The sequence below is a fragment of the Protomyctophum bolini genome (genome assembly GCF_963924005.1).
Source record: "Protomyctophum bolini genome assembly, chromosome: 15".
NCBI lineage: Eukaryota > Metazoa > Chordata > Actinopteri > Myctophiformes > Myctophidae > Protomyctophum > Protomyctophum bolini.
In genome coordinates this window covers 11,403,842-11,431,641 of record NC_137876.1, presented here as the reverse complement: position 1 = coordinate 11,431,641, position 27,800 = coordinate 11,403,842, and the positions used below count along the sequence as shown (strand labels likewise).

General features: G+C 46.7%; 3 protein-coding genes across 5 annotated transcripts in view; 1 reads left to right on the top strand and 2 right to left on the bottom strand.

The window, feature by feature from the left end:
* The window catches only part of zfyve28 (zinc finger, FYVE domain containing 28), a 30,764-nt gene extending 29,420 nt beyond the window's left edge, over positions 1-1,344 (bottom strand). For all 3 annotated transcript variants that reach the window (XM_080783152.1, XM_080783153.1, XM_080783154.1), the window contains exon 1: positions 855-1,344. In XM_080783152.1, the coding sequence (XP_080639278.1) occupies positions 855-890 (36 nt within the window). In that variant the 5' untranslated portion in view covers positions 891-1,344. The remainder of the gene's footprint in view (positions 1-854) is intronic.
* A 3,699-nt stretch (positions 1,345-5,043) lies between these two features.
* cfap99 (cilia and flagella associated protein 99) lies at positions 5,044-10,712 on the top strand (the record flags this gene model as incomplete). Its single annotated transcript, XM_080784008.1, has 15 exons — positions 5,044-5,157; positions 5,292-5,436; positions 5,551-5,645; positions 5,785-5,897; positions 6,029-6,212; positions 6,405-6,485; positions 6,601-6,669; positions 7,112-7,198; positions 7,580-7,668; positions 7,823-8,027; positions 8,127-8,268; positions 8,368-8,519; positions 9,619-9,824; positions 10,152-10,344; positions 10,486-10,712. The coding sequence occupies 15 exons, from the start codon at positions 5,044-5,046 to the stop codon at positions 10,570-10,572; spliced, it is 1,962 nt and encodes a 653-aa protein (XP_080640134.1). The 3' UTR covers positions 10,573-10,712.
* Positions 10,713-12,806: 2,094 nt separating this feature from the next.
* On the bottom strand, positions 12,807-26,954 carry LOC308329716 (dual E2 ubiquitin-conjugating enzyme/E3 ubiquitin-protein ligase BIRC6-like; the record flags this gene model as incomplete). Its single annotated transcript, XM_080784214.1, has 1 exon — positions 12,807-26,954. One exon carries the CDS (start codon positions 26,952-26,954, stop codon positions 12,807-12,809), a length of 14,148 nt encoding a protein of 4,715 aa, XP_080640340.1.
* Between the last annotated feature and the right edge of the window lie 846 nt (positions 26,955-27,800).

Below are 27,800 nucleotides of genomic sequence, written 5' to 3'. Positions count from 1 at the left end.
TACCTCCTGTACCATCATCAATAGCTCTCTCTCAATAGCGGAATGACGAATGTCGAAAATAATAAACCATATACCCACAGTTCTTTCTTTTAAACTAGGTTTACCTAAGGAAGCACCTTCACACTGTAGAACATGGGAAATTGATCATTTAACGAACAAAGAGAACAAGCCCTAATTAAGTATTCTGTATTGTTAGGCATGTTTCGATAAAGAATCAGAGCACATCCACATTAAAACTTGTAAACACCATAAAACATGCTGGCTATAATTCACATACCTCTGACCTTTGTGTGCAGTGCAGTCACATTCATAAGCTTTGTCATGATGAATTAGAGTTTGCTCTATATTTTCCATTCATAAATTATCATTGCCTTTTTAATATATTTAAAATTATCATTATTGTCTATCATTTACATAATGTAAGTCAAGCCATTCCATGAAGAAGACTGGTTGTGGCTACTTATTGCCATAACTTAAACACCATTTGCAAATGATGATGATAGTCTCCCATCTAGATTTAACAGACAGCAAATTAGTTTATCCTGCCAAATCACAGCATTGTTGCCAGAAAAAAAAAAAAAGATAGCTCTTAGTTATTTTCTGAACAGCATCAGCAATCTTAGCCAGCATTAGCAAATGCCCATCCATACACATTTGCTATGGTAGTGCATAATGTGGTAGTGTATGTCTTGTCTGCAAGCTACAATGATCACAGCAAATCATATCGACTCGACTGGTTTGCTAGCTGTCTCTCAAAAGATTGTTTTTAATACATCAACTGTGCATTAAAAATGACTGAGGCCGGCGCTGACTTGGAACTATGAAACAGCAGCATTCAGCATACGGTAACTTACCTTGGGCTTGTACAGCCACTTTCGAAAGCGATTCATCGTTACCTCGCCACCTTCCTTTGTCACAGCAACCCCTCCTCTTCTACCTGTACTGTGTTTAGCAGCAATACACTGCTAAGCTAACTAGCGTTGCTGCCGTTGGTGGATACTAAAAACGTTGTCCAAAAACGGTATCACTGGTATAAAAAAATTATAATAATTAAATAATAATAATAATAATAAAAATATTTATAACGTTTTATTTCCATCTTCACCGAATCCGAGGATATCTGACTGCTTGTCTGTCTGTCTCTCCCCCAGCCAGCCCGGGCACTTTCTTTCCAAGTCCCCCTCACTGACGATGTGGACACGCAGAGCACGGACGCTTCTCTCTGGGCTGACAGTGGCTCTGCTGCTCGCCGCTCTGAGTCAGTCTTCTGTTGCTGCTGTCTGCTCTACAGTCTCGGCTCGCTCGCTCCGTTCTGCTCGGCTCTGCTCTGCTCTCTAGGCTAGGATATCTGTCTCTGATGACCGTCACGTTGACAACATTCACCTCCCACTTTTACAGAAAGAAACACCACGTCACTACACGCTACGTCATAATAATGTTGTTGTGGCGAGCAACCACCAACAAAGGATTTCTTTTTTTTAAACTGTAGTTTGTAATTTTCAACATAGATCGAGTAGAGATTAAATAATGTCCAAAAACAAAAAAAGTAGGTCACAAAAGCTGTCAATTATACCGTAGGTCCGTAGAGATAGTCCAGATAAAGAAGACGTGTGTAGCAGGCCTATAATACAATAATAATAAAATAAAATAAACCAAGGTGACAGTATTGGAGTCTGGCCTGCTACACTTTTGAAAAAGTAGCCTTGCGTGTGTGTGTGTTGTGCGTTGTGCGCGTATACACTATAAATCTATAAGCCTATTTGTGGTTTTGGCTCTAGTATTCCCTTTTTGTACATACATTTCTTAATTTTTGATCGTTTTCTTATGACACATGCTTAAGAAATGCAAACTTACATTTTCTCATGCCAATAAGGCAAGGCATGCATTTTTGCATGTAATAATTATAATGGTTATACTTCCATTCATAATAATAATAATATTCCTCTACTACTCATGTCTAGGTTTGTGATAGGCTACATCCTCCCCAGTGGAGATGATCTCCCCAGAGTCCCCACCAGCTATAAATGATTTCACCCGTCCCAACCTATGGGCATCATTCAGCTGTTTTTAAATTCAACAAAAGGCAAAGAACCCAGGGGTGCAGAAAGTTCTGCTGCAAAGATGGCACCAGTAGAAAATGGCTGACATACAACGAAGAACACCATGCATTGTTTTTCTTTGTTTGTATGGCCTTTGCAAAGTCCACTGACAGCAGTATATTTATTAGTGGAATGACACATTTGAGGCATGTGCAGCAGCATGCAGAGGAACATGAGCAGAGCATGGCAGATGATGGCACATAGGAATTGTACAGAAGCGTATTTCTTACAGGTTCCAAAGCCAATATAAAATGTACTGGGTGGCAGGCAGCCTGCTCACAGAGAGCAGGTACAAAAGAGATGCCAGCTTCTGGAGCGTATATAGTGATGGATGTAGTGGATATAGGCAAGAGGTGGCATATAGCTACAAGCAGACAGAGAATAAGGCAGCATAATACTCTTGAAGACAGCTGTATAGATTATGGCAACTTCATAGAGCTCATTCTTCGTCAAATAAGGCCACACTGCCACAGAAAAGGAGAAGACAGAAAAAAGACTTGTCTGGAGAGATGGCTCCTATAGTGAATCAATGGTAACGGTGGAACACTTCTATTGGGAGCAGAAACGTTTAGCTGGACAGTGCGAGACAGAAAACGTCATCACTGCGACTGCCTGGATGAGTGCAGTACATGTCCAGCCCAGGGCAGTGCCAGTGGAGGATGGGTCTGGTGAAGAAGAGGATGAAGTTGAAATAATGAACAAAAGCTGCACTTTCTGCAAAGATTGTCCACTGCTGCAACCAGAACCTCAGGTGGTTCAGCTTGCTAATAGATGACATACCATGTCATTGTCCTTGCATACACGTTTCTGCTCATGCTGTCCATCAGACAGGTATGCTGTGAACATGCATTTTCAACACTGAAATTCATAAAAGGACATCCTCATCATGACCCTGGGCAATGTCCTGCCTGGACACAGACACTGTGGTCAACAGAGTTGCAGAGAAGAGTGCACGTAGAAGTATAATAAACAGTAAGACGCCCTGAGGCACATGGCAGACTGCTGGGCGAGTGCTGGCGCTTTGGCATGGGGAGTCAGATCAACATATGGAATGAATTCTGTACTGGCCATATATGGAGTGTGTCTTGACTGTACAGGGTTTGATGAGGTCAGAACAACATTATGGAATGTCAGACAAGGAAGGACGGGTGGGGAAGGATCAACATATGGAATGTCAGAACAGGTCAGCTCATATATGGCGATCTAAACATACTCCAGGTTTAGGTGATAAGTTATCACCTTTTTAGGTGATAACTGCATATATCTTTAGGTGATCTGCATATATCGAGATGGCCATGGTCATGAGGCGTGACCATATATGAAGGCGTAATGTGACAAGGTTTTCATAGTAAATGCGACCTACAGTTGCAAATCGCAATAATCAATAATGATTATTGTTATCATTAACACATGTTCTCCTACTTGTTTGTAATCTTATGAAGCAGGCAGTCAAGGCCATGCAGCATTTGGGATTCAGTGAGTATCTGTATTTAAAATGAACTATATCAGTTATTCTTTGTGTGTTGAATATTTGCAAAACAGTTTAGTAGTAGGCAGCAGCCTGACCGCATGTAAAACAGAACCTTAAAGTATACTGCACTCTTGTGGCCAGAGCTACAGAAACAATTCAAATGGCTATAGCCTCCTACAACAATCCATACACTCTTTATTTTATTATAGACAGAAGATAATGCAATGAGATGTTCCCCCTCCCTCCAGTTTATGAAGCCTAAAGCAGGGCCAACAAGGACCAGGCAGGCAATACATTTTTCATGTAGTGACTTTAGTATTAAAGGGATATTTCACTTTCAAAAAAGCTTTTGGTCATTTTATCGTCTAGTCTTATGCGACACCCCAGACAGTTTTTAAGTTGCTCGATTCAGTATGTAGATACCGCCCGGCAGGGACGAATAGTTTTCATAATCCTCATGGGGCCCAATACATATGAGGGCCGTGTTTTTGTCATTTACTGTTTTCATTTATTTTTAATAATTGTTTTTGGAAAATAATGAGGACTGCGACCTGCACAGCCAGAGAGACTAAAGAATATATATGTATATATATATATATATATATGTATATATATATATATATATATATATATATATAAGAAAACAGTAAATGACTCACGTATTAGAAGGACAGTATCATTCACCAAAAAAAGATGGGTGTTTTTGATGAATCACTCATGCATGGTTACAATGGAGTTACAATGTACGGGGCAGCTAAAATGAATATCAAATATGAAAATACTGAATCAAGCAACTTAACAACTGTCTGTGGTGTTCACTAAGACTGAGTAGAATGATAAAATTATACAAGTTGTTTTGAAAGTGAAATGTCCCTCTTAGTCTTAAGTCCCGAACCTTCTGCCTTCTGCTGCAGAGACAATCTTGCTTTCTTTTCCTCTTTCCTGCAAAGAAAAGAGTCATGGATATCATGAATACCGTATGGTACATGTGTTCAGATATCTTTAGATGCATGGTCACGTGTGTGTGTGACGTGTGTGTGTGTGTGTGTGTGTGTGTGTGTGTGTGTGTGTGTGTGTGTGTGTGCGTGTGTGTGTGTGTGTGTGTGTGTGTGTGTGTGCGCGCGCGCGCGTACGCGTGTGTGTGTGTGTGTGCGGGGTGCATTTCTGTTTACGCGCGTCCGTTACTTAGTAACAGCTGACACTGTACATGGCAACAGTCCGAGACAGACATTCAATCAAGTAGCTGTAGCTTGTGTTAGCGAATTTTTGCCAAGACAAGGAGTTGTTATCTCGAAGGAAATCTCCACTGTCTCCACGATAGTGAGTTTTATTACTTATTATTAATGTATTATCTCGGTTTTTATATGTTATTGTTCTTATTTCATTTTGTAATGTTTTCATTCCTAATGTTTATTGTTGTTAACAACAATATCAACAATAAACATTAGGCCTACAGGTTTTTTGCTGGGCAAAATGGCATCAAATCATGGATCCCTCGTCAAGGAAGCTACATTGCTGCTTGATCAATTCAGCGCTGGCAAGCAGTGTTTGGATGACTTCTTAGAAGATGCCTCACAGGCCATGAAGGTAGACAAAAATAATAATACCATAAAAACGCGCGCGCGTGTGTGCGCTTGCATGCGTATGGGCGGGGCTTGTGTTTGGACACTGGGACTGACTGACTAAACCTTTAGAAATGTTGATGTGGTCTTTTATCCTAGAACGTGGAAGCTGAGGATAAGAGGTTCATACTTTACATTGTCTGTGGCTGTGTTGAGTACAATAAGTTACTGGATATAGTAATCAATGTCTTCTATGCTGAACATGGGAGGTGCATATTCAGAGCTGATCGTCACCAGTTTGTCAGTAAGTGAAATTTTGCTAGAATTGATCACACAAATTCTATTTTTGGAATTTCTTATGGCTTTCACCCTGAACAACACTGATATCTGCTTGTTTGTGTTGCTACTTGTTCTTCAGTTATCTGTTACCTTGCCATGTTCATGCGAGATGAACTTGGATTTCCACATTTTAGTAACATTATCAAATCTCTGGACATCAAGAAGATGCACACCGTGAGAAACTGCATTTATTCTGTTTGTACTGTTGCATTGCAAAGAAGCCAAAACTGCATGCCTTATGGTATAGGCTACTATATACTATCCATATCATGATTCATGATCTGCTACTCTGCCACTCTGACTTTGTTTCCAGTTCCTGACTTTCTTCTTCAATGTCACACACCTAACCACATGGATACGAGGAGAGTGGAGTCAGATCTATGATACTGCCTATGTGGAGAGAAACTGGATTGCACCTTTGCTGAGGTAGGTGGTAGGCCTACAATGACATTTGAAAAAGGTCTGGGACTCTGGGTAGCGGTGGGTAGAGTAGACGTATACGCCACAGAATGGGATGATGTAAATTGAAGCACACGTCTATCATTGTTGTCCATTAGATGGCGCCCTGAGATAGACGTTCTCTTAGATCAACTTGCTGCCAAGATGTCTCGTGGTGGGGCACAGGTCAAAAAAGATCCCACCAAGAAGACAACAGAGCCACAGGAGTTCTCTCTTACTAAACCTAAACCCCGCTCTCTCCTTGCACCTGAGGCCGTTCCATCACAGGAAAAACACAAACCAGTCAGTTTTGTTTACATTAAAATCATATAGTGTAAAGTCTCACTGGTGATTTTACTGTGCATCTTTCAGATGTTAATTTCTATAGTTTCACTATAATAGCATACATTCCGTTTTAAAGAGAATAAATCAGCCTGTTGTTACATTAATTGTATTGTATTGTGGTACGTGTCATAATGCTTTGTGTTTCTTTAGGTGCCAAATAGCACTTACAGGCTACCAAAGGAGATAAAAGCTGTAGAGGAGATCAAACAAATGAACCGTCAAAAGGCTGAGGTAGTTATCACTTTTTCTTAACACCATCATTATGACTTTCTCTCAACATTTGACAGAATTGATTAATTAAAGTGTCATATAAAGAGTTACACATTTCTGCTGTTTTCTTCCCAAGCAAATGCTCTATGAGGTAAATATCAAACAGTTTAAATGCGCCAATCCACAGAAGTCAGAACACACTAAGGTAGGAACTATTCAGATGCTCAATGTAATTACGGTAATTGTTATGAAGCTACTGAAGCAGCTATGATTAGCTATGAAGCTACTACATTTTGGATGTTTTTCATTGCAGCAGATTACTAAATTCCAATCCAATTATTGTATGTAAGCACACGGCACACATATGGTTCTTAGATTTATTTGATCAAGTGTTTTGTATTTTTCTATATGTACAGGACGATGTATTATTTTAATCCATATCATATACATTAAATAGCCCTATAAACATCCATGTCCATTAGGCTACATTAAGTTTAATGGAAGAATCATTACTGAATAACATTACGTTTGGTGAACATAATACAAACCTGAATATTTGTTTTCTTTTACTTTGTAAACAAATGCTGGGAGGTTGTATATATCGCAGTATACTGCATATAGCAATACTTTACATTCCTGTGTTGCAGAATGTGATTTCCCAAATTAGGGAAGATTTAGATTCCAAGCTGAAATTCAATTCAACTCATTCCTCTGGAGCTCCAGCCACTCACAAGGTAGAGGTACATATAATAATTACATTTACTTTCAATATTTCTGTCAATATGTTGACACTGAAAACAACATATTGTTTTGTTGATATTGTGAAATTCAAATCAGTCCGATGACTGATTAGTCCAGGGCTGAGAGTGTATGAGTTTGTACAAATATTGGTAATGTAAATACAAATAATTTATTTATTTCACAGACACTACATATTAAATACAAAATCCATAACCTTTAAATTCAATACATTATTTCAGTGGACTTATATCATTGTTTTACAACAACACCCAAAGGCCAAGTGGCCTTGCCCCTTAAAAAGATCAAATTCCAGGCCTGATCACTATTAAATATTATCACCAAATTATTTTTTCATGTTTCTCTGGATCCTTCAGACAAACACATGGCAGGTGAAGCTTAACAACACAGCTATCCTGAGAGAAGGAGCGCTTTATAACCGCAAGGTGGAGGTGGAGCTTCAAAGGTGCAGTAACATCCATGTATCACTCTTTGCGGTCTTTTCACTGGCAGTAACCAATCAGTTCTATACACCAAAAATCAAAGAGTTAACAACGCATTGCAACGTGATGTGTTGTGTGTTTGTAGATCTGAAATGTATTCGTTGTGTGTATTAAAAGAATGGAGCGTCTGGTGGAGGGGGAAGGTGAGCCCTCCTCTTTCTTACGGTGGCAGAAGGAGATGCGTGACAGGGACCTCCAGGAGTCCTTTGCCCAGGTTGAGCGCAGGCGCCTGGAGGGACTCATCAGTCATGAGGAGGCAGCCATGGCCCCAACACGCATTATGGAGCACAACCACAAGAACGTGCAGCTTAAAAAGGAAGAGGTTTGTCCATGTAAAGTATGATCAGTGATTCATGATGTATTACCACATTGGCACACCTAAATCTCAGCGATCCTTGGGTTTGTTTTTGTTGTCTTGTAGACTGCTCAGTTGATGCAAAGATATGCTCAGAAGCGGTTGCAAGAAGAAAAGGAAATGAGAGACTTGGTGAAAAAAGTGACAGAAGGACACAAGAATTCAAAGGCAGCTAAAGTGAAGTTGCAGGAGTTCAAGCAACGCATAGGTACCTCACCACATGCAGGACATGATTAATTTGGGTTTGAATTTGTTTATAGCACCCTGATTTGTATTGTATTCTCCTGAACATTTGTCATGGTCACAGTTAAAGAAGTCTCAGAACAAATTCAAGACCTCCTACGCCAGGCCCTCGAGGAAGCGCAGGCAGAGCTAAGCAGAAAGTTTGAGATCATCCATGAGATCCATGCAATGGAATCTGTTCCGTTCATCAGACACAAGTTTCTGGATGACACAGAGGTGAGTGGAGGAAAATAGTATATATCTGCAGTCATAGCTAGAGATTAAGTACTTCTGTGTCACATGTAACTACTCTTAAGGCCAAATCACTGTGGTGTCACAAACAATAACAACAACATTAACTTCCGGGTAGACAACTAGCAATGGATTTTTTATTTTGACAGCTTGCCTATCGTGACAGGGTTTAACACATGCGCAGTATGACCGTCAGTCCGCTACACGTCCACCATACATGTGCAGTGGGCTACCCTCTACTGGGAAAATCTAGAGGCATTTAATCAAAGTTTAAAGGAACATATTCAAGTTCAAAGCATGAAAGGTAGCCTGTCTGTGTAGGTGCACTCACGTGGCCACACATGTACAGACAAATGCATGTGCATAGTGCATACCAGCCAGGCTGCATTTGGTTCCCATTATGAGCCATTCAATGGAGTGGTGTGAGTGACTACCTGGCTAGTTTCCATAATTATACATACAATTTGTTACCCATTGTCACATGCACAACACACAGACAGAGCAGTTTGCCTACTGATGCAGTGCTGCTAGCGACAATATGTCCAAAGGAGAGTCAGGACTTATTATTATACTAAAACATTTAAAAAAAAATCATGTGTGTGCTTGTTCCTACTACAACAATTGAACGACTACACTGAACATAGCGTAGTAACAATGTGATGGAGTCTATATCATTTGTTGTATGATGTATAGAGAAAATAGTTGATCTACAAACTCACACATCTCCAGCAATTTATTTGTGAGCTTCTTTCGGTATTTTGAAAACTAGATATGATGGCTGCTTTGTTGCCTGAAAATCTTGATCCCCATATGTTGGCATGTGCAATATTTGATGCCCAGAGATTTGAATACAATACTTTTTAACTTTTTAGTCATTTTGAAAATTTCAGAAAATGTTTTGAAAGACACTTTTGACTATGCTAGGGACGGCAGGTTGAAATTGGCTAAACCTATTTTTTATTAATCTACCCATGAGTATTTTGTCGATCTACAAGCTCAGAACATGAAGCAACACAGGGACTTGTAGATCGGCTATTGTTTTGTTTACCATACCCATATGAGCATGTTGCTCCCCGTGTCGTAGACAGCAGGCCATGACTTGTTAGGAGAAATGTCCCTGGCTGAGCTGAAAGAGCGGCTGGCAATCCTTAAGGAAGCAGAACGATATGAGCAGCAGAAGAGACACGAGTGGATTCTGGAGGAGAAACACAACAAGGAGCTGCTTCTGTTGGACCAGCTGGATGCCATTGACCTACACAGGAAAGCATTGAGCCATGCTGCAGCACACAGGTCAGTCTCAGAGAAACATGAAGTGAAATAGACCGTCCACTGCATCCAGAGGTTTGCAGTCTTGTAAACTTTATGGCCTTGACAAATGAACATTTTTGAACATTGCTTATAATTGCGAACTGATAACGCGCGCACGCGCGCACACACACACACACACACACACACACACACACACACACACACACACACACACACACACACACACACACACACACACACACACACACACATAAACAAACAAACAAACAAACAAACAAACACACACACACACCATGCATCTAAAGATATCTGAACACATATATTCATGATATCAATGACTCTTGGCAGGAAAGAGGAAAAGAAAGAAAGATTGTCTCTGCAGCAGAAGGCAGTGGCTGGGGATGAGAGAGTGCAGGCCCTGCAGAAGAAGTTGACTGAGAAACAGCAAGAACGTCAAAGACAAAGGGAGAATGAGAGGAACACGGTCAAATCCTCTGAGCAGGCAAACGCACATGCTGTCAAAAATTCACAACACAAAAACGTGAGCATCAAAGCACTTTTAAATGTACTGGTAACTGTGTTGTTTTGACTGTAACATATTTAACATGTTTTACTCATATTTTACATCATTGTCAGTGCTAAACAAATCATCACTTATTATACTTTTCTGTGATGATGCCAGGAAACCCTGGAGAAGCAGTGCTGGGAAGACTTGGAGCAAAGGTTGGAGCATCAAGTCCAGAAAGAATCACCCAACCGACAGACATAGACTAAAGCAATAAGCCACAAGAGGGGTGAGGTTACCAGGTATTTTATAATGGCTGAGAGGCGTGGTGGGACATGACGCAGTGTCTTCAACCCTCTCAGACATTATAAAATACACAGTACCCTCGGACCTTGCGTGGCTTATTAATTGTGAATCAGTGATGCTACCTGGATTATCCATGTCTATGTGTTGCATTTCTCCCCCTTTCTCACTCTCCAAAAGAGGACTGAGTTTAGAGACATTTGAATGTTTCGTTTAGTTTGGCAAAAACTTAGTTGCTGGCCAAAAACATAGAGATCTCCACAGACTCCACTCTACCCCTGAACCACCGCCTCACTTCACACAGGTGTAATTTTATTTTAGCTCTGAATTGTTTGCATCCCATTTTAGCCCCTACATTACATTTAGAGTAGACAACTCTCAATTTACCGCAAGCTACCTGTGCCCCCTGATAGGATGGGAGGGACACCACCTACCCAACATCTACCTGCAGTTACCCAGCCAGGAACTTCCTGTTGGTAATGATTTGGGAATGGACACTGAAAACTGTATTTAAATGAACTATTAAAAATATTTTAACGATGATGAGCTTCCTGGAAGAGTGCAAGAATGAACACTGCTTTCACCAGGAGTGCAGTAGCCCTCCTGTTGGTTTTATTTTCCTGTTGCCATTAGGCGTAGAGGAGTGGGTAAAGACCATCTTCGCTCGCTATTCAACTGAATGGCTGTTTGTGTCTTGTTTTGTTTTATCTCTTAGTTTGTGTAAGGGACTAAGATGATTTTCTGTACCGCAAAAAACTAAAACTAAAGTCTGGCTGTCACAAAACAGTCATATCTAGGGACCTCAAAACCTACTCTAGCGAGGCCTTTAACCTTGAACTGGAGAATCTGGATTGGTCCAATGAGCTCGGGAGCACACTAGTCGAAGAAGCATGGCTTGACTTCAAAACCAAATTTACATTAGTAATAAACAACATGGCTCCTTTGAGAACCCGCTCGGAGCCATGGATGAATTCGGACATACTGCCTGCAATGAAAGCCAAAAAATGCTCTGAACTTCTTAAATGCAAGTCCAAGCCAGCCAAGCGCTTTGACAGTGATCTCCAAACCCAACTGGGCATAAAAATGCAACGAAACAAACAAGCTAAGAAACATTGTAACTACCATGACCAAACCCGCAAAAAGTAACTTTATCAATGATAAAGCAGAGGAAAACAAAAAATCCTCTGGAGCTCTGGAAGCTACTAAAAAACCAACTAGGCTGTGGTTAGAAACTAAAAACCAGGTTTACAAACAAACATCAAATCAAACGACACCCTCATCACTGACAAGCTTGATGTAACAACGCTGGTTAACAAACTGCCCTCCCACCTTCTACAAAAACCTAGGTATTTGTAAAGATGATTTTAAACTGGCAATGGTAACAACTGAGGAGGTACTTAGTGCCCTTCAACCCCACAAGGCCACTGGCCATGACAATATTCCCTCCAAATTTCTCAGAGACTCAGCCATTTCTATAGCTCCAATCACCACCCACATAATAAACTTCTCCATCACACAAGGACAGGTCCCCGAAAATGTAAAACTGGCCAAAGTAACCCCCCTGCACAAGAAAGGGAGCAAATTAGACGCCGGCAACTACCGCCCTATTTCTATTCTAAACTCCATCTCAAAAGTAGAAAAAATAGCCTATGAAAAGTATCTTGCCACAAAAAAAAGAATGTTCTTGTCTGTCTGGGCTGTGGCTAATTATGCTGAACAGCGTCACATTTCTTGTGCACTGAAAATCTCTCATATTTTTCATTTCACAAATGTGTGAATGCATCTTTTCTTTTGTAAAATCATAATTTCAGATCCACTAAACACTGTTCAGTCTTGCTTATAGTATAGTGAGCCGTGTGGGATTGATATTATTTGGACATCAATATGATATGGCAGAGAATTGTGCTCCACTGAACATCTATAGTTGTACTTATCCTTTTACAAATTTGAATATAATTAATTAATATAATTTAACCATTTTTAATAGTGTTATTTATGGTTATCTTTTAGACACCTTTTCTTTTTTTTGGGGGGGGGGGGCTTTTTTGCCTTTATTGATAGATCACAGTAGGTTGACAGGAAATAGGGAGAGAAAGGGAGTGACCCGCAGAAAAGGTCGTCGGGCTCGCTGTCAAGGCTGCAATCAGCAGCCTAGGTGCCCGGACCGCTACCCTAGCCGTCCGGGCCAGCTTTATCTAATCTAAATCTATTTCTATTGGTGACACATTTTGCTGGCTGGGGCTTGAGGGAGGGTTGTCAATCGAAATAGAGTGTCCGATAAAAGGTTTTTGTTCAGGGCTACCAAATACCTGTGGCTGGCACTGGCTCACCTCTGAGAACTCCTCATCATTTGGCTCCAGACCCTCAGGGCAGCGCAGCTTAATAAGTTCTTCTCGTAGTTGGGCTGTGTGCTTCTTGAGTGCGGCAGCATGGCGAGACACAGTGTAGCCAAAGGTCTTGTCGCTACTGTACTGCTGGATGTCTGCAATCCACTCCTTGCACTGTGCTATGATCTCTGCCCGTTTCAGGTAAAAGTGCTTGTGTATCACCTCTTTGAAACATGGGGAGGGATTAAGAATCTGCTCCAGCATGGCCCATTTGACAGTGGCCTGCCAAATGTTGGCGTCATACTGGCGGCACTGCATGGTGCCGCTGGGGGTACCACGTATGGCTTCATAACCTGGTTCATTGAAGAAAGGCTCAGGCACCAAGATCAGAGACTGCAAAGACACCAGTACCTGTAGAAGGCTTGAGGTCTGTGGGTTCCATTGCTCTTCTGGTCTCCCGGACCAAGTGTTGAGGACACTTAAACATACTCTTCCGCTTTCATACAGATTAGGGTTGAAGCGCACGCTTTGCCCCCCTGTTGTCTCCAAGTTGAACTGTGGAGGGGAGTTGGGATAATCCTGGGGAAAGAACACATCAAACTCAAAGCAGCCATTGGCGTATGGAGAGTCAGCTGGGCCTGTGATGAGAACCTTCATGATGTCCAACCTTTCATCGTCACATCGGATAAACACACTAGAGGAGGAGGAGAGAGGCAGAGAGGTGGAGAGGGTGACGGCCTCCTGTGCCAGGCGGCGGGCACGAGCAGCACTGTTTGCATCACTGGTATTCTTCACCAAAGACTTGTATTGGTAGTTGATGTGGAATACCAACTTCTCATCGTCGTCTTCCGATACCATATCAACCATGTTGAACTGGAGCTCCTTCATGGCAGAAACATATTTCTCTGCCAGGGAGCGTAGTTTCAACAGGGTTTTGGGTCGGATCGACACCTTTTCCTGGTTGGCCTGCCGTAGACTGGTGGTGGCAGTGCAAACTATCTCAGCTGTTCTCTGGATGTCTGACACCAGCAGTGTCAAGCCCTCGGGCTCTGCATCTAAAAGATCCGTCTTCACCACACCTTTGCTCTTGTCTTTCTTTGACCTAAGGCAGTTGGTGTACATGTCTATGCAGGTCTTCATCTTGGCCAACAGCATGCTTATGTAAGTCTGTCCCTCTGAACACTCCTGTTCTTCCTCCTGCACAGGATCACTGGACAAGGGAAGCAGTAGATGCACAAGAGCCGAGCAGGTACAGATGGCCCGCAGCAGCTCCAGCAACATCTGATACAGGGGCACGTGGCGAGCCATGTCCATCACAGAGTCATTGCGTAGGTAGGACAACATGACAGGAATGAGGCAGGACTGGCTGAGCACCTCCTGCAGCATCGAAGGCCAGGCCATGCTGCTGTGTGTCCTGTTTTCCCCTGTAGGGACATCGCCACCATGGCTATCTGCAAAGCCTGCTGGGTTGAGGTAACTGGCCAGCACCTGAAATAGGCAGATGACATGCTCCTCTTCCAGACGCTGTTTGGTTAGAGACTGCTCTTGGTCCCAAACAGACTCTGTGGACCCAGAATTGAAGCCTGTTCCCTTGGCCCAGTACAGCTTTTGCTCCTCGGTGGTGCCTACCCCATAACCATTGGACACCTGCTCAGAGATGTTGGCTCTTGCATTTGGGACGTTAGGGGTGTGATGGCTGAGGGCCGAGAGGCTAGATACGATGAAGTTGATGGCACCGATCTCAAGGGCCTTGTGACGCAGCAGTACACCATCATCTGTGGTAAGGGGAGTGCTTCGTAACAGTTCCTGCAGCACATGGAATGGCAGCGTGGGCAGCACACTGGCTGATGGAGACTTAAAGATGTGATTCCCCTCTCCATCATCTGTGATGCCCAGGACCAGACGCAGCAGGCACTGGGCATGCTTCCTCTCCTTGAGCAATAGTACCTTAGCATAGCCGGGTAGCCGTAGGAAGAGACTGAAGGCGGCTAGTGAGTGCGAGAATACTGCACTCCCCTGCGGTATGGTATCGGGTTGGACCATGGGAAGCCTCTCTGCAATGAGGGACAGGCCACCCATGCTGACGAACACCTGCAGTGGTGACTCAATTGGACTGGTAGTCTCCAGCAGGGACTTGATGGCTGTGTCTGGGCAGTCGATCAGTGTCATGGGTTTGTTCTCGGGGCAACTGCTCGGCATGTCACAGTTCTCCACTTTCTCTGTGAATATCTTCAAGGAGTCTGTCTTAGAGAGGCCAGAGTTGGAGATGACCTTGGAGCCCAATTTGACTGTCAGGTCAATGGATCGGTAACCCAGTGGCAGCTTGCGGTTGTACAAGAGGGTCAGCAGCTGGGCCAAGGTCATGTCCACTGGGAGAGGATGATCTGGAAGGAGTTTGTGGTAGAGGTGGAAGACGGGCACACTTATGGTTCTGGCAGTTGGGACAATACCAGACAAAGTGGTCATCTGAGAAACAGACTGCTTCTTCATGACTTGTCCCATCGTAGATGGTGGGCTAGTAAGTGTGGATAGTACATGCTTAGACTGGGACTGTAAACCTGAAGCCACAACACCATTGGAGCCATCTTGGAAACTACTGTGGGCTTTCATGTTTGTTTCTTTTTTAACCTTTTCCCCCATGCTTATGTTCTTTGGTTCTTTCTGTTCATTAATCAGCTTGGCTGTAATGCTTGGGGTGTCTGATACCTGGTCTAGGACCTCTACCAATGTGGTGTGGATGGGCAGATGGAGGGTGCGGTACTTGTGGCCTGCTGCATACATAGGGTGCTGAATCACATGGCTGGTGCAGTTTATGCGTCCTTTGTACAGTGGACAGGGAGACTGGACAAAAACTGTGACTTTCTCGTCCTTCAACATGAGCTGCAAGAAAAGCTTGCGGCTGAAGCCCGAGATGTTGCCAGAAACGGGCACATTCCCTCCCTGGGGTAAAGGTTGGAAGATCTCACACAGCAGCTGTGCCATAAGCCGCTGGTTGTTGGGGTGGCAAGAGGTGCACTGCAAGAAGAATTCCACAGTGGCGTTCTCCAGAGTGGTCCTCTGCTGAGTGGTGAGTTTGCCAGCCTGGCCTGATGACACCAATGAGTAGCAGGACGCCAGAGGTTGAGGCTGGGGTGGTAGCGAGCATGTGGCTCCAGCCAAACTCATTGCCCGAGTGCAGCTCATACCTTCTCTGGCTGAATTAGTATCCGTGCTGGCACTGGAGTGGCACAGCAGGAAGAGCAAGGCTGTCCACAGTGGGCTTACTTCCGGTCCCCCTAACCAATCTCTCATGGTGTGATTGTTCCCCACTTCTGTCAGGAAGCAAAGCACTGGGATGGACAGCTCTACAGACAGAAGGGACATGGCCGAGGAAGAGTGGTGATGGTGTTGCTGTTGTTCAACCTGGGAGGTGGCAACTGCGGGCAGAGGCAAGTCGGCACTGGCTAGGAGGCCACAGCAGAGCTGGTACAAGCTCTGAACCAGCAGTGAGGGGAAGCCAGAGTCTAATAGCTGCTTAATGGCTCCCGGGGACTGAGAGGTAGCTGCTAGCATCGCCAGTTGTGACTCGGACAAATTAACTGGCGGTCTTGCGTGCTTCGAGTCATCTGCGAGTCCTGCAGAGGCGGCTGCATTGGTGTTGGCATAGCGCTGCTTCTTGCCATCATTTCTCATGGAGAGGTCGTGCTGTTTGGCCTGGCAATGGCTGGTACTGGGTGCCACAATGCCCATCCAAGACATAAGCAGTGAGAAATTATTTGGGTTGATGTGGCACATGGAACACAGGAGGCTATCTAAAGCCTTTTTCATCACCTTGTTGCGGGGTAGTGACATGGACCAATTGTACAGCAGCTCAAAGAGATCACTATTCAGCAGCACAGGGAGGTCATAGTTGACAGGCAGCTCGTAGCTGTGCCACAAGATGGCCGCAACACAGTGGAGGTGAGAGGGTGAAGGCATGAGGAGGCCATAGTCCTTTAAAGAAGGAGAGGTTGAACAAGGGCCTGTGTAGCCAATGGGACCACTCAGTTTGCGGGCCGCCACCCGTGATGAGTCATGGACCCACTGTAGAAGTGCCTGAAGCCTGACTTTTGTGCCAGGGTCCTGGGTAGTACCAAGCTGGTAGAGAATGTCTATGGTGGTATCTGAGGAGAGACCATCGAGCCGTCCAAACATTATGGGACTGTTCAGATTAGTACGGTCAGTCCCGGAAGCAGAACAGTTCCTGAGCAGGATGTCAATAAGCTTGAGCCCAATGGGGGTGGACTGCAGGCCTATCGCAACAATCACCACCTCAATTTTCGATGAGTGCATGCCACAGTAGGGTGACATCAGCAGGGCGGCACAGGTCTGCAGCAAGTTGGTGGTGGGCACTGCAGCACTAGCCATCATGGCCTTCATGTCACTGACATGAGTCAGACAGTGGTGAAGCAGGTGCAGCCAGCCAATACTTGATTTGGAGACCTGGTCCTCAGAAGGCAGGAAGGGATTGACAGAGGCGGAGGACGTTCTCCCAAACGCAGTCAGTCCCAGGAGTTTGATCTGGGACAGGCCCAGGGTGCTGGTATCACGGGGCCGATGGAGCCTCAGACACACGGCTGAAGCCACCTCTGCCTTCATTAACTTGATATTGATGTAGGTTAGGCCACTGGTTATAACTGCCGTTGAGAGGGGCAGCATATTAACCCCATCTGCACTAATCTCCACAGAGACAGAGGAAGGGCAGGTGACTAGAGGTTGGATGTGGACCTCCTTCAGCAATATGGCGGCAGGAAGGTGGATGGTGAAGTCAAACCATGTTTCTTCAGGCTGGAAGGAGTAGTACCATGGAGCTGGGTACCGTAAACCATGTTGAAGGAGAGGAGGTGTAACCTGGAGCAGGAGCTCTGCTGGCTGGGCTGTAGAGCTGCTGCAGGTAATTGTGCCTAATGGAGAAAAGTTGTGGAGTCCCTCCGAGTTGTCAGGCTCCCTGCCTATGGCTTTAAGGCTGTTGTCTATTGCCTTTCCTGGAGCATAATCCAGGAACTTCATGATGGTGGACACCATGCTGCATGATGTGTTCACAATGGCCCGTGTGCTCGTCACCATGTTTTTACAAATCAACTGGACACCACCCATGTCGTGGAAGGTCTTGAGAGCTTCGCTGGTATCTAACACTTGGAGAATGAACCACAGCAGAGGTTCAGACAACAGACAGGTAGACAGAGAACCCTGTCTTCCCATGTAGCCACAGGCCAAGTATGTGAGGATGGGCTGCAATGTGACCTGGACTGAGGTGGCCTTCTTGCTGAGGGTGGTGAGGATGGTAAAGAGGCCATCGCCCACAGAGACATCTAGACCACCATGGAAGTTCTCATGTTTGGTCAGCTGGAGACAACTGGCTCCAATGATCATGGCCATGGTACTGTTGCTACACTGGCCGAGAGCTGTAAGCATCTGACTCATTACCTGCTGATTGGCAAGGACCAAGTCAGCCACACCTGCCAGAGGTCCTTGATTGGTAGTGGACCCTCCAGCTACACCTTTGCTGCTGTCAGCTGGACTGTTGACAGCCGGTGGCAACCGCCCGCTTAACTCCCTGTCCCCGGACAGGGGCAGCTGCACCAGCATGGTGACCAGCTTGAGTAGGTTAAACATCAGCTGGTCACGTGTGTTCTCACTGCAGACAGTCTTGGCTTTGCATGGCTCAAAGTTGTTGATGACAAGGCCGTCAAAGCAGGAGCGGGCGTCTACCAAGCTCTCCAAGCTGCTGAGTGACACCACCTTATCCGAGCACAAAATGTAATGGTGCACCAAGAAGATGATGGACTCGATAACGGAGGAGATAGTGCTGACTGACACCACCTCAAAGTTCTGCTCCAAGGTGAGCTCCAGCAGCTTGACCTGGGCATCCAGAGGACCCTGGCCTGACTGAAATGGACCCCTCTCATTGTAATCCTGTACAATGCACATCCTGTGTAGGAGCTTCAGCAGGAACTCACTAAACATCTGCGGGCAGGTGGATGACAGGTTCACCTGTAGGCGGGTGAGGAATTCCTGCATAGCCCGGGTGGCTGTGGGTCCCACCTGGGAGCTATGTTGGCTCTTTCCATGGGGGTTGCTGCCGGAGAGGAAGCGCACTAGGACATGGACCAGTGTGGGGTCGGACACCATCTGTTGAGCTGTGCTTTCTCGACCATCAGGACTGTTGCTGGTGGAAAGTGTTGAAAACTGACCACAGGCTGGCATGTTGGTCATGAGGGTGAGTGAGTGCAGAACTAGACACCAGGTCTTCAGGGAAGTGTTGGGATCACAAGCCAGCACGGCAAGGCAGCTGCTGATGGATGCTTGGTTGAGTGGGATGGCGGGCACTCGGCTGGCATTGAACAAGATGTCAGAACCACTCTCTTCATTACCATTGCAGGGGTTGAGGTGAAGGTTCAGCCATAGCTGCAGCAGGGACTCAAACTGCACATGGTGAACTTGAAGCATGGAAAACAGCTTGTTGAAGCAAGAACTCAGAATGGGGATAGAAGAGTCCTGCACCAATATCAGGCTGCTGCCAGGAGAAGCTCCCTTTTGCAGCCTGCTCTGCAGGGAGTCATCTGTCCCATTGGAGGGCTGGGCCACTATGAGTGAGGTTGAACTGAGGGCTTTTAGGATGGAATCAGCCTGCAAATTAGCCATCATTTTGAGAGTCAACTCGGCTTGCTGTTCCAGCCCCACTTCCAGGCGGGAATCCAATGCTTGTGACACAGAGACGAAGGGAAGTTGTGTATCAGACTTGGTGCTGTCAACCTTTCCTATGACCTTTCCTGGGCAGTATCCCCCATATCCTGCATGCATGTGAGATTGGTGCATAAACTGACTATAGGCTCCGCCCAAGCTGTTAAATGGGTCATAGGCTGGGATTGGATAGCCTCCAATATAGGTGGTACCAGAAGCATCATCATATTCGATGACCTGGTTTAGCGTAACCTGGTTTGGCGTGAGCAAAGATGATAGAGGTGGAGCATCTGTGATGATATCGGGTGCAGAGGCCTCTTCGATGTGTTCCACCAGGGGAATGGGCGCAGGCTGGGTTAGTGAGTTATCTGAGTCATCTTTGTCATCCGTCTCCATCAGAGTCCCGGACCCTGACGAGGAAGGTTCCCCTATCCCTTCACCTACTGCCCCTTCGTCCATCACATCCAGGGAGCCTGTTGACAGCTCACCTGCCAGGATGTCCTGCAGCATGCAGGTGAGTGAGTGTTGGGCCCAGTCTCCTCCCCAGGAGATGTCCACCCGGTTGAAGTCTGTCCCCACCAGGAGGAGCAACAGGCGCTCCAGCTGTTCCTCCGACACCACTTCACACAGGTGGATGGTGGGCTGGGTGGAGTTGGCTATCCTAGCTAGGACCTTGCAGACGAATAGCAGCAGGTCGGTGTGGCATGTGAAGTCCATCGAAAGCAGGAAGAGTGCCAGCTTCTGCACAATGGAAATGCAGTGCTCACGGGCCAGTGTGAAGGGCAGAGGCTCCTGTTTTGGGGCCTCTTTGTCCATCGTGGCCTCGATATCCAGTGTGAAGCGGGGACATTCGGCCATATGCCGCAGACGAATCAGATCTTTAAAGTGCTTTGATGTGGCCTGCTCCACTGGGAATTTATAGGAAGAACCTTTGTTACTCTGGCTCTCAATCTGCTCTGAAGTTTTCAGCTTTGATTCCAGGGTACTGTCCAGGCTACTGTTGCCATTGGTTGATGTGCTGGAGTTCTTAGACTGCAGGCTGTTAATGAAACTCCACTGTTTGCCTGTGAAGGTCCTGTTTCTGTCCTTCTTTCCAATGGGCTTTTTAGCACCTGCAGTCTCATCATCCACACTGGCCACATAGTCCAACAGTTTGGACACTAGGATCACCACCCAGCTGATCATGGGAATGTCCAGCACACTTTCGGTCTTCTGCTGGGTGGCAGTCAGAGGCTGCTGTAAAGGAAAGAGCAGGCTGTCCAAGAGGCTGAGCTGGCCCTCTAACACACTGCTGTTGCTGAGGGATCTTTGTCCAATGCAGACCAGGAGCCTAAACACCCTGTCTTGGGGAAAGAGGCTCTGCTGTTCAGAGTTGTACAGCTCCTGCAGAATATTGGAGAGGAACTGGCCCCACCAGCGATTTCCACCACACAGCTGCACCAGCAGCAGGCCCGCAGGCAGGCAGATTTGGGGTGTACCACTGATGCATAGGTGCTTGAAGAGCTCCTCGCAGGCCTGAGCATGGAAGGTGCTCTGGAGTACCGAGGGTACCAAGTGGCCATTGTTGGTGTGCATCAGGCTGAGCATCGTGTCCAGCAGGTAGCGGATGATGGTCCTCAACTGTTCGGTGGAAGAATTATGGATCAGCTCCTCCTGTGCCTCTGTGGTGGTCATTGCCCCGGAGCCAGGAAGCGTTTTGCGTCTGGCACCCAGTGACACACGAACCCTCTGGATGGCATGGTGGGCCAGGTTAAGTTGCAGCTTCAACTGGATGCAATCCTGGTAGGCAGAGAAGACATGCTGGTCCTCTTCCATGACCTTAGCAGTTTTGCGCAGGAAATACTGGGCATTGTTGGCACTGTTAAGGGGTGGCACATTGATATTCTGAAGCAGCGTTTCCAGCCGGTGACACGCTAAGTTATACCTGCACTGGATGTCCTCTTGTTGTTTCACCATCATGGCGAGGTTTTGGTCCGCATCTGGCTGGCTGGCCACCTCACTCTCTCCTACAAGTGGGTCATGCATCAACTTCAGCTCACTCTCCCATGGAAAGATGTAGGTGTGGCCATAGTAGAAGCCCAACGGGATCTTGACCTGGGCATTAGTTCTGCCATATTTTGCCTGGGCATTAGTGCTGGGATACTGTCCAATGACAGTAATCTTCATGAATCTGCAGACCGGCGGTGGCAGGAGGTCATGCAGAATGAGGGAGTGGGTGCTGATGTCAGTAGCTACCACCAGTCTGCGAATGTCCACTTCCTCACCTAGTGTCCATATGTCTATAGACAGAGATGCCAGGTCCCCACAGGTGGGGATGAAAGCATCAGTCAACAGCACAGGACGTCCAAAGTCCAGTGTCACAAACCGGCAGAACTGGGATGACAGATGATCACGCTGGCGTGTGCGTTCAATGATGATGGACTGATGTGGAGGCTGAAGGAAGTTTGAAGCTCCCAGACCACTCTGAATGGGGTCCGGTTTGGCTTTCTTTTTCTTAGGTGCAACCATATTGAGGCCTGGTGGTTGGTACCCAGGACCGAGGCTGTCCTCAAAATCGTCTAAGTCCTCATCTGGGGAGATGTAGGAGGGCATAGCCGTGATGACATTCTGTGGTGCAGGATAGATCATGGCAGAGATGAGGGGGTTGACATATGTTGGGGGCCAAGAAGGGGTGTTCTTGACCTCCAACTTAGCCTTCTGCTGCTGCTCCAGTTTATGCAGCAGCTGTTGATTCTCCTGCAGCACCTGGAGTTGCTGCTCGGCAGACTCCATGTTATTGGACAGCGACTGAAGCACTACCTGGGAAGCTGAACTCAGTGCCATCGAAGCCTCACCCACTGTACCCGCCGATATACCGTCCTCTGTAGGCATTACGCCAAATGTGCTCACTGTGGATATGCTGGCATCATCATCATGCTCCACTCGTGTACCATTACTAGCAGAGATACACGTGAAGTGAAGAGGCTCTGCCTCCAGAAGGCCTGTCAAGGCTGTGAAGCTACCCTCAGCTGCTGCACAGCTGCTCACCTTTCTGTTCCCTGAGATGATGTCAGAGAGGTCGATATTGTCAGACTGGACTCCAATGTTGCTGTTAAAGACATTCTTACAGGAGGAGCCACTGACCTCCAGGTCAAAAAGCACTGGGTCAAAGGGAGAACTATACAGATCATATCTGGTCTGCAACAGTGACTCTAGTGGAGTGAGGCGGTCCTGCAGCTGGTGGGACACAGCGGTAAGCAGGGAGGCACAGGCTGTGCTGCAGCCTGCCAGGTCCTCCTCCTTAATGTAGTTCAGCAGCACAAAATACCAGAATACTGATCCACCTGTTGCTGCCGCAGGTAAGTAAGGCATATTGTCAAGTAAAGCTTTCAGTAGTCCCATACTGAAACCCTGTTGACTCTGGTCCCCTTGTGCATTGCTAATGCAAAGGGCAAGAAAGCGGGCACATTTATGAGCTATACTCCGACCGGCCTCAAAGAAGCACACCCGCACAATGTCAGACAGCCTTCTCTGAGTTTTGGCCAGAAAGCCCTCCTTTCCTTCTCTCAGACTGCCAGCTAGCCAGCACAGAAGGTCAAGGATGAGGCTCTGGGCATGCTCTGTGCTTGGGCCCTTCTCCGCCTGCTTACACAGCGCATTCATAAGCTTCTCATGGAAGTCTGGGAACTGCAACAGGGCACAGCGCTGGACTCCTTCTTTGGATATGGATGTCTTCTTGAATGACCTGACTGTGATCGACACCTCTTGCAGTACGTCACAGCCATGCAAATTGTCGTTTTTCAGCGTCAGGGTTTCAGCCTTAGATGTTGAGACCTTCTCCATGGAGCCCTGTTCCTTCTGCAGCAGGTTGGAGAGTGAGTGTGACTTGGCGCTGGGCGGGGACATTACAGGCTGCAGAGTCTCTTCTTCCATGCCTTTGTTGCTCACCGCCTTGATATGAACCAGAAAGGACCGATACTTTCCCCCTGCCATTCCTTTAATGAGCTTGGGGCTGGTGAGGCTGAGCATGCCTGCATGTCCAGAGAGATCAAGGCCGCTGGCAAGCCATACTGGACCACACAGGATGTCCTCCTTATGGTCCTCCAAGAATGGGCAGAATCCGGAACCTGTCGTGTTCGTGTCGTCCATGTCTTCTGTGATGTCATGCTGAAAAGATTGTCTGTTCTCCCCATTGGGAGTGAGGGACAGTGGTAATGATAGATGTTTGTCCATTGCCGTGGTGCTCAGGACTTTAAGCCTGCAGGCTTTATTCTTCAGCAAGGTGACCTGAATATTAGGAATAATGTTGGTGACATTGGCGTTCATAACAAACTTGAAATCCACATGACCCACCATGCAGGCCTTGGGTAGAATCAACTCAAACACGTGCTCATCCCAGCTTGAGCTATCACTCTGGAGCCTCCAGGTGCAGGTGTGCTGATGGTGCTGTGGGCGGGGCATCTGTTTTTGCTGCACCTCCACCCAGCAGGTGGGTACAACGGAAGAGAAGCAGGGTGTCAGTGTCTCGAAGCGTGTCAGCTCCACCAGTGACATCAGGCTCTCCATGCTCAGTTCTTGGTCCACCAGGAGTTCCACTCCAGCTGGAGAGGGCATGGATCCGTCAATGAACATGTTACCATCATCTAGATCATCACACATAACTGCAATTTGAAAGAAATGAAGTTCTCCGCCTTTTGTGCATGCACAAAGGCGGTCGGTTCCAGAACAATAGGTGACGGAGACAAAGGGGTCCGTCTCTTCTGCTGACCCCTCCCTCTTGGGTGCCTCCACCTTAGCCAGGACCAGGAAAGTGGACAGGTCCAGGATCAAAATGTCCCCTGCTTGTGTGGTCATAACTACTTGTCCAAGGCCTGCCACCTCCATTTGCTTGCTCTCGTCTTTGGTGGAATTGGACATGCCAGTGGCTCTAGTTGTGGCTGCAGTCACTGTTCCAGGCCCACCCAATATTGCAGGGCCAATGCCAGTCCCGAAGGTGGTGGTGTTGTATTTGGGGCTGGGTAGAACCTCTGTGAACTTCTCGCTTCCATCTAGCACATCTGGATGGAGCACTATGAGAGAGGTGATAGCATCATTTAAGTCCTGGATGTGCTTCACCTTCACAGGCTCCTCATCCAAGGTGAGGATATGCTTCGAGTAGTTTAGCTTGTAGAGAACCAGGCAGCCCCCTCCGCTTGCACCACTCGGGGGCCTCTGTTGTTGCTGTTGGTTAGCTGGGGGTGAGATAAAAAGCATCTGGTGAGGGGTGCCACCCAGGTCGTGGTGGAGTTGGTGGGCCTCCACCCCACTGGCCATAAAGTGTATGGAGTCACTTTTAGGCTGGCTGCAGTGGCTGAGATTGTTGAGAGCCTCTACTTGATTGATGCTGCTGAGGGACTCAATGCTGCATGGCTGTAGGCCCACCAGAATATGAATTCCATCCCAACAGGGAGTAATAGAGTCCACATACAGATTCTCTTCTTCGATCTGTTTGGGCAGCTTCAAGCATTGTACCAAGGTTGGGCAGGGAGGGGCAGAGGGGGTGACTGGGAGGGGAAGAGGGGGAGCCATGAGGCCACCCTGACTCAGTGCAGTCCAATGGCTGTCCATATTGCCGTTCATATAGCCGTCCAATTCCCCGAGATTATCAGTTGCATTTGCCAGTTGGTTGTCTGGTTGTTTGGTCTTGATACTGTAGAGCAACAGCACAGGCAAAGTCCTGCGCATGACCGGTTGGATGGAAGTACTCAGAGGTAGGGACCGAGCTAAGCTGGGGGAGCCCAGGATGTCTGAAGCTGGGGCAGGAGGCGGTGTTCCTGCCAGTAAGGAGCTGGTGGTTGCTGAGCGGTAGCTGAGCAGCCCTCCAGCCAGCAGGCAGGGGGAGGGAATGTTTTGTTTCTCAGAAACCTTATCTTTGATTGTATCTTCCAGCACACTGGCCACTGCCTCCCATTGGAGATTCTCAGGCTTCTGCAGCACACTCAGTGCAGTCACTCCCAGGCTTACCTCCATGGTCTGCTGGGAAGAAGGCTGGTCTGTGATTGCCTCTGACATGGGTCTACTGTCTGGGTACTCCAACTGGTCATCACTGCCTGATTCTAGTTTGGGGAGATCAGACTGGCTCTGCTTGTTGCCACACATCTGCCTCAGGATGGCCGGGTCATACTGGTTGATCTCAAACTTGCAGTGCACCTTCATCACCTTGGACACGTCCCAGATGCAGATGTTGCCCCTCTTGGTGGCAGCTGCCAGGAGGTTGGGGCAGCTGCCGAAGCCATAGCACACGATCTTGTCAGAGCCATCAGGGCTGCTGGGGAACTGGGATGGGCTGGTGGCCATTGTCACTGACAGTGGCACATTCTGCGTATGCTCACCCTTCACAAATGGACAGTTAGGGTTATGATGCCTATGCTCAGACAATGGCTCATCAGTAGGATCCCACTGGACTAGACACACATTGCATGTGAAACACATCGTTCTGTCATCACCTGGGTAAGTAACTGGTAACTGGAAGAATCCTGCTTGGGCAATGGCATCGGGGTGAGCCCACCTATAGCTTGCATGAGGCCATGACGTTAATGTCTCCCTCCTGTTAGCCTCACTGTACATCAATGGCAGATCTACAATATAATTAGTACTAGACCCCAGCTCTGGTCTAGTACTGGGCAAGAGGTAGGAGAGCCTGTCCATAATGGACGAGGCCACAGACAAGGCAGCTACATTCTGATTGGTCTTCAGCTCAGTGACAATGGCACCAATTACAGGCTTCAGCATGTTGTGAGGCAGATGGAAGGTCAGCACCACCCACTTGGCTACTTTAGGATTGGCTGCTGTCTCGTGCAAAATATTCTTCAGACCTTCTTCGAGTTGGGTGATGAAGAGGTCGTATCCCTGGGTTTTGGACACATCAATCTTCTGACAAGCCACCAACATCTGCTGGGCCTCTGTGATGGGTAGCTCCAGCTGGACCATGTCCTCAGGCTTGGTCACAGGAGCCTGTAGGGCAGTTTCCAGCAACAGGATGCCATTTAGGTCCTTTCTGCACCCCACTGCATAGTCATCCACAAAAAGCACCTTGTCCACTGCAGGCAAGTACTGACACTTGACACGCCCCCCGGTTTTAGCATTTAAAGCTGATGAAGTCTGGAGAATGGCCCCCGACGTGCCGTCAATTACTTTAATGCTGCCACGGCTGGTAACGGCTAGGATAGCATTAAGGGCTGGGTGATAAGAGAGGCTTTGTAGACCCTCCTCATCGCAACACAGGTAACCATCTCTCAGTACGGTCCAGTCTGAGGAGGTGGATGAGCTGGAGCCCAACAAGGTCTTGGCTTCCATTCGTTTTCTACCTCCTTCCCTTCCCTTGTCCTAGGGATCCCAGTTAACACAGGAAGTAATATTGATCAATCCTGAAGGCTACCAAATCGACCAGTCTTCTGACACTGCTTCTCTGCCCCGTCACCACAGCTCTTCACTCTTCAGGTTACAAATAATTAATCAAAGATTCCAGGTTTCAGCATCAGACTAGTAACAAGCTAGTAAATGTCTTCCTGGTTCTTTAATCTATCTATATTTGTCTACTTTATATATGCTAAAGGCTGTTTGGCCTGACATCACACACAACACAGCCAGCATGCCTAACAACACCAATTTACACAGGCACTGTTGCAGTTCGTCCAATGCTAAGAGCCTGTTTTATTTTCCTTTTAAATAATAAAAGCAGTTTGTAAGATGTGTTTTGTATGTTCAGCAGCTGACCAGACCTCACAACCTGTAACTAATTACCCTGCATATGGAGCCAAAGTTTGATCAAACATATGGCGGAATTAAGGTTGAAAAACAAATGCTGTCTAAATTATTATTTTACAATTCATTTATGACTAAGACAATTTTTATTTAGACAGCCACATAGGACTAAACTTATGATGTATTGTATAGTGACTAATACTATACATCATAAGTTTAGTCTCAATATGTGGCTGTCTGCCTAAATAAACTGAAGTGCCCAAGTGAGAAATCGAACGAATGTAACCACTCCCCTAACCTCACGTCACCAGGCTTTCCACTCAGAGCCATAGAGTAAGACAGAGTTATGACATTGAGGGGGCAGAAAACAGTCAGGTCACATGGTTCATGTACTCACGCAAGCCCATAGCATTCCGCAAACTTCCGGTTGTCCCCATT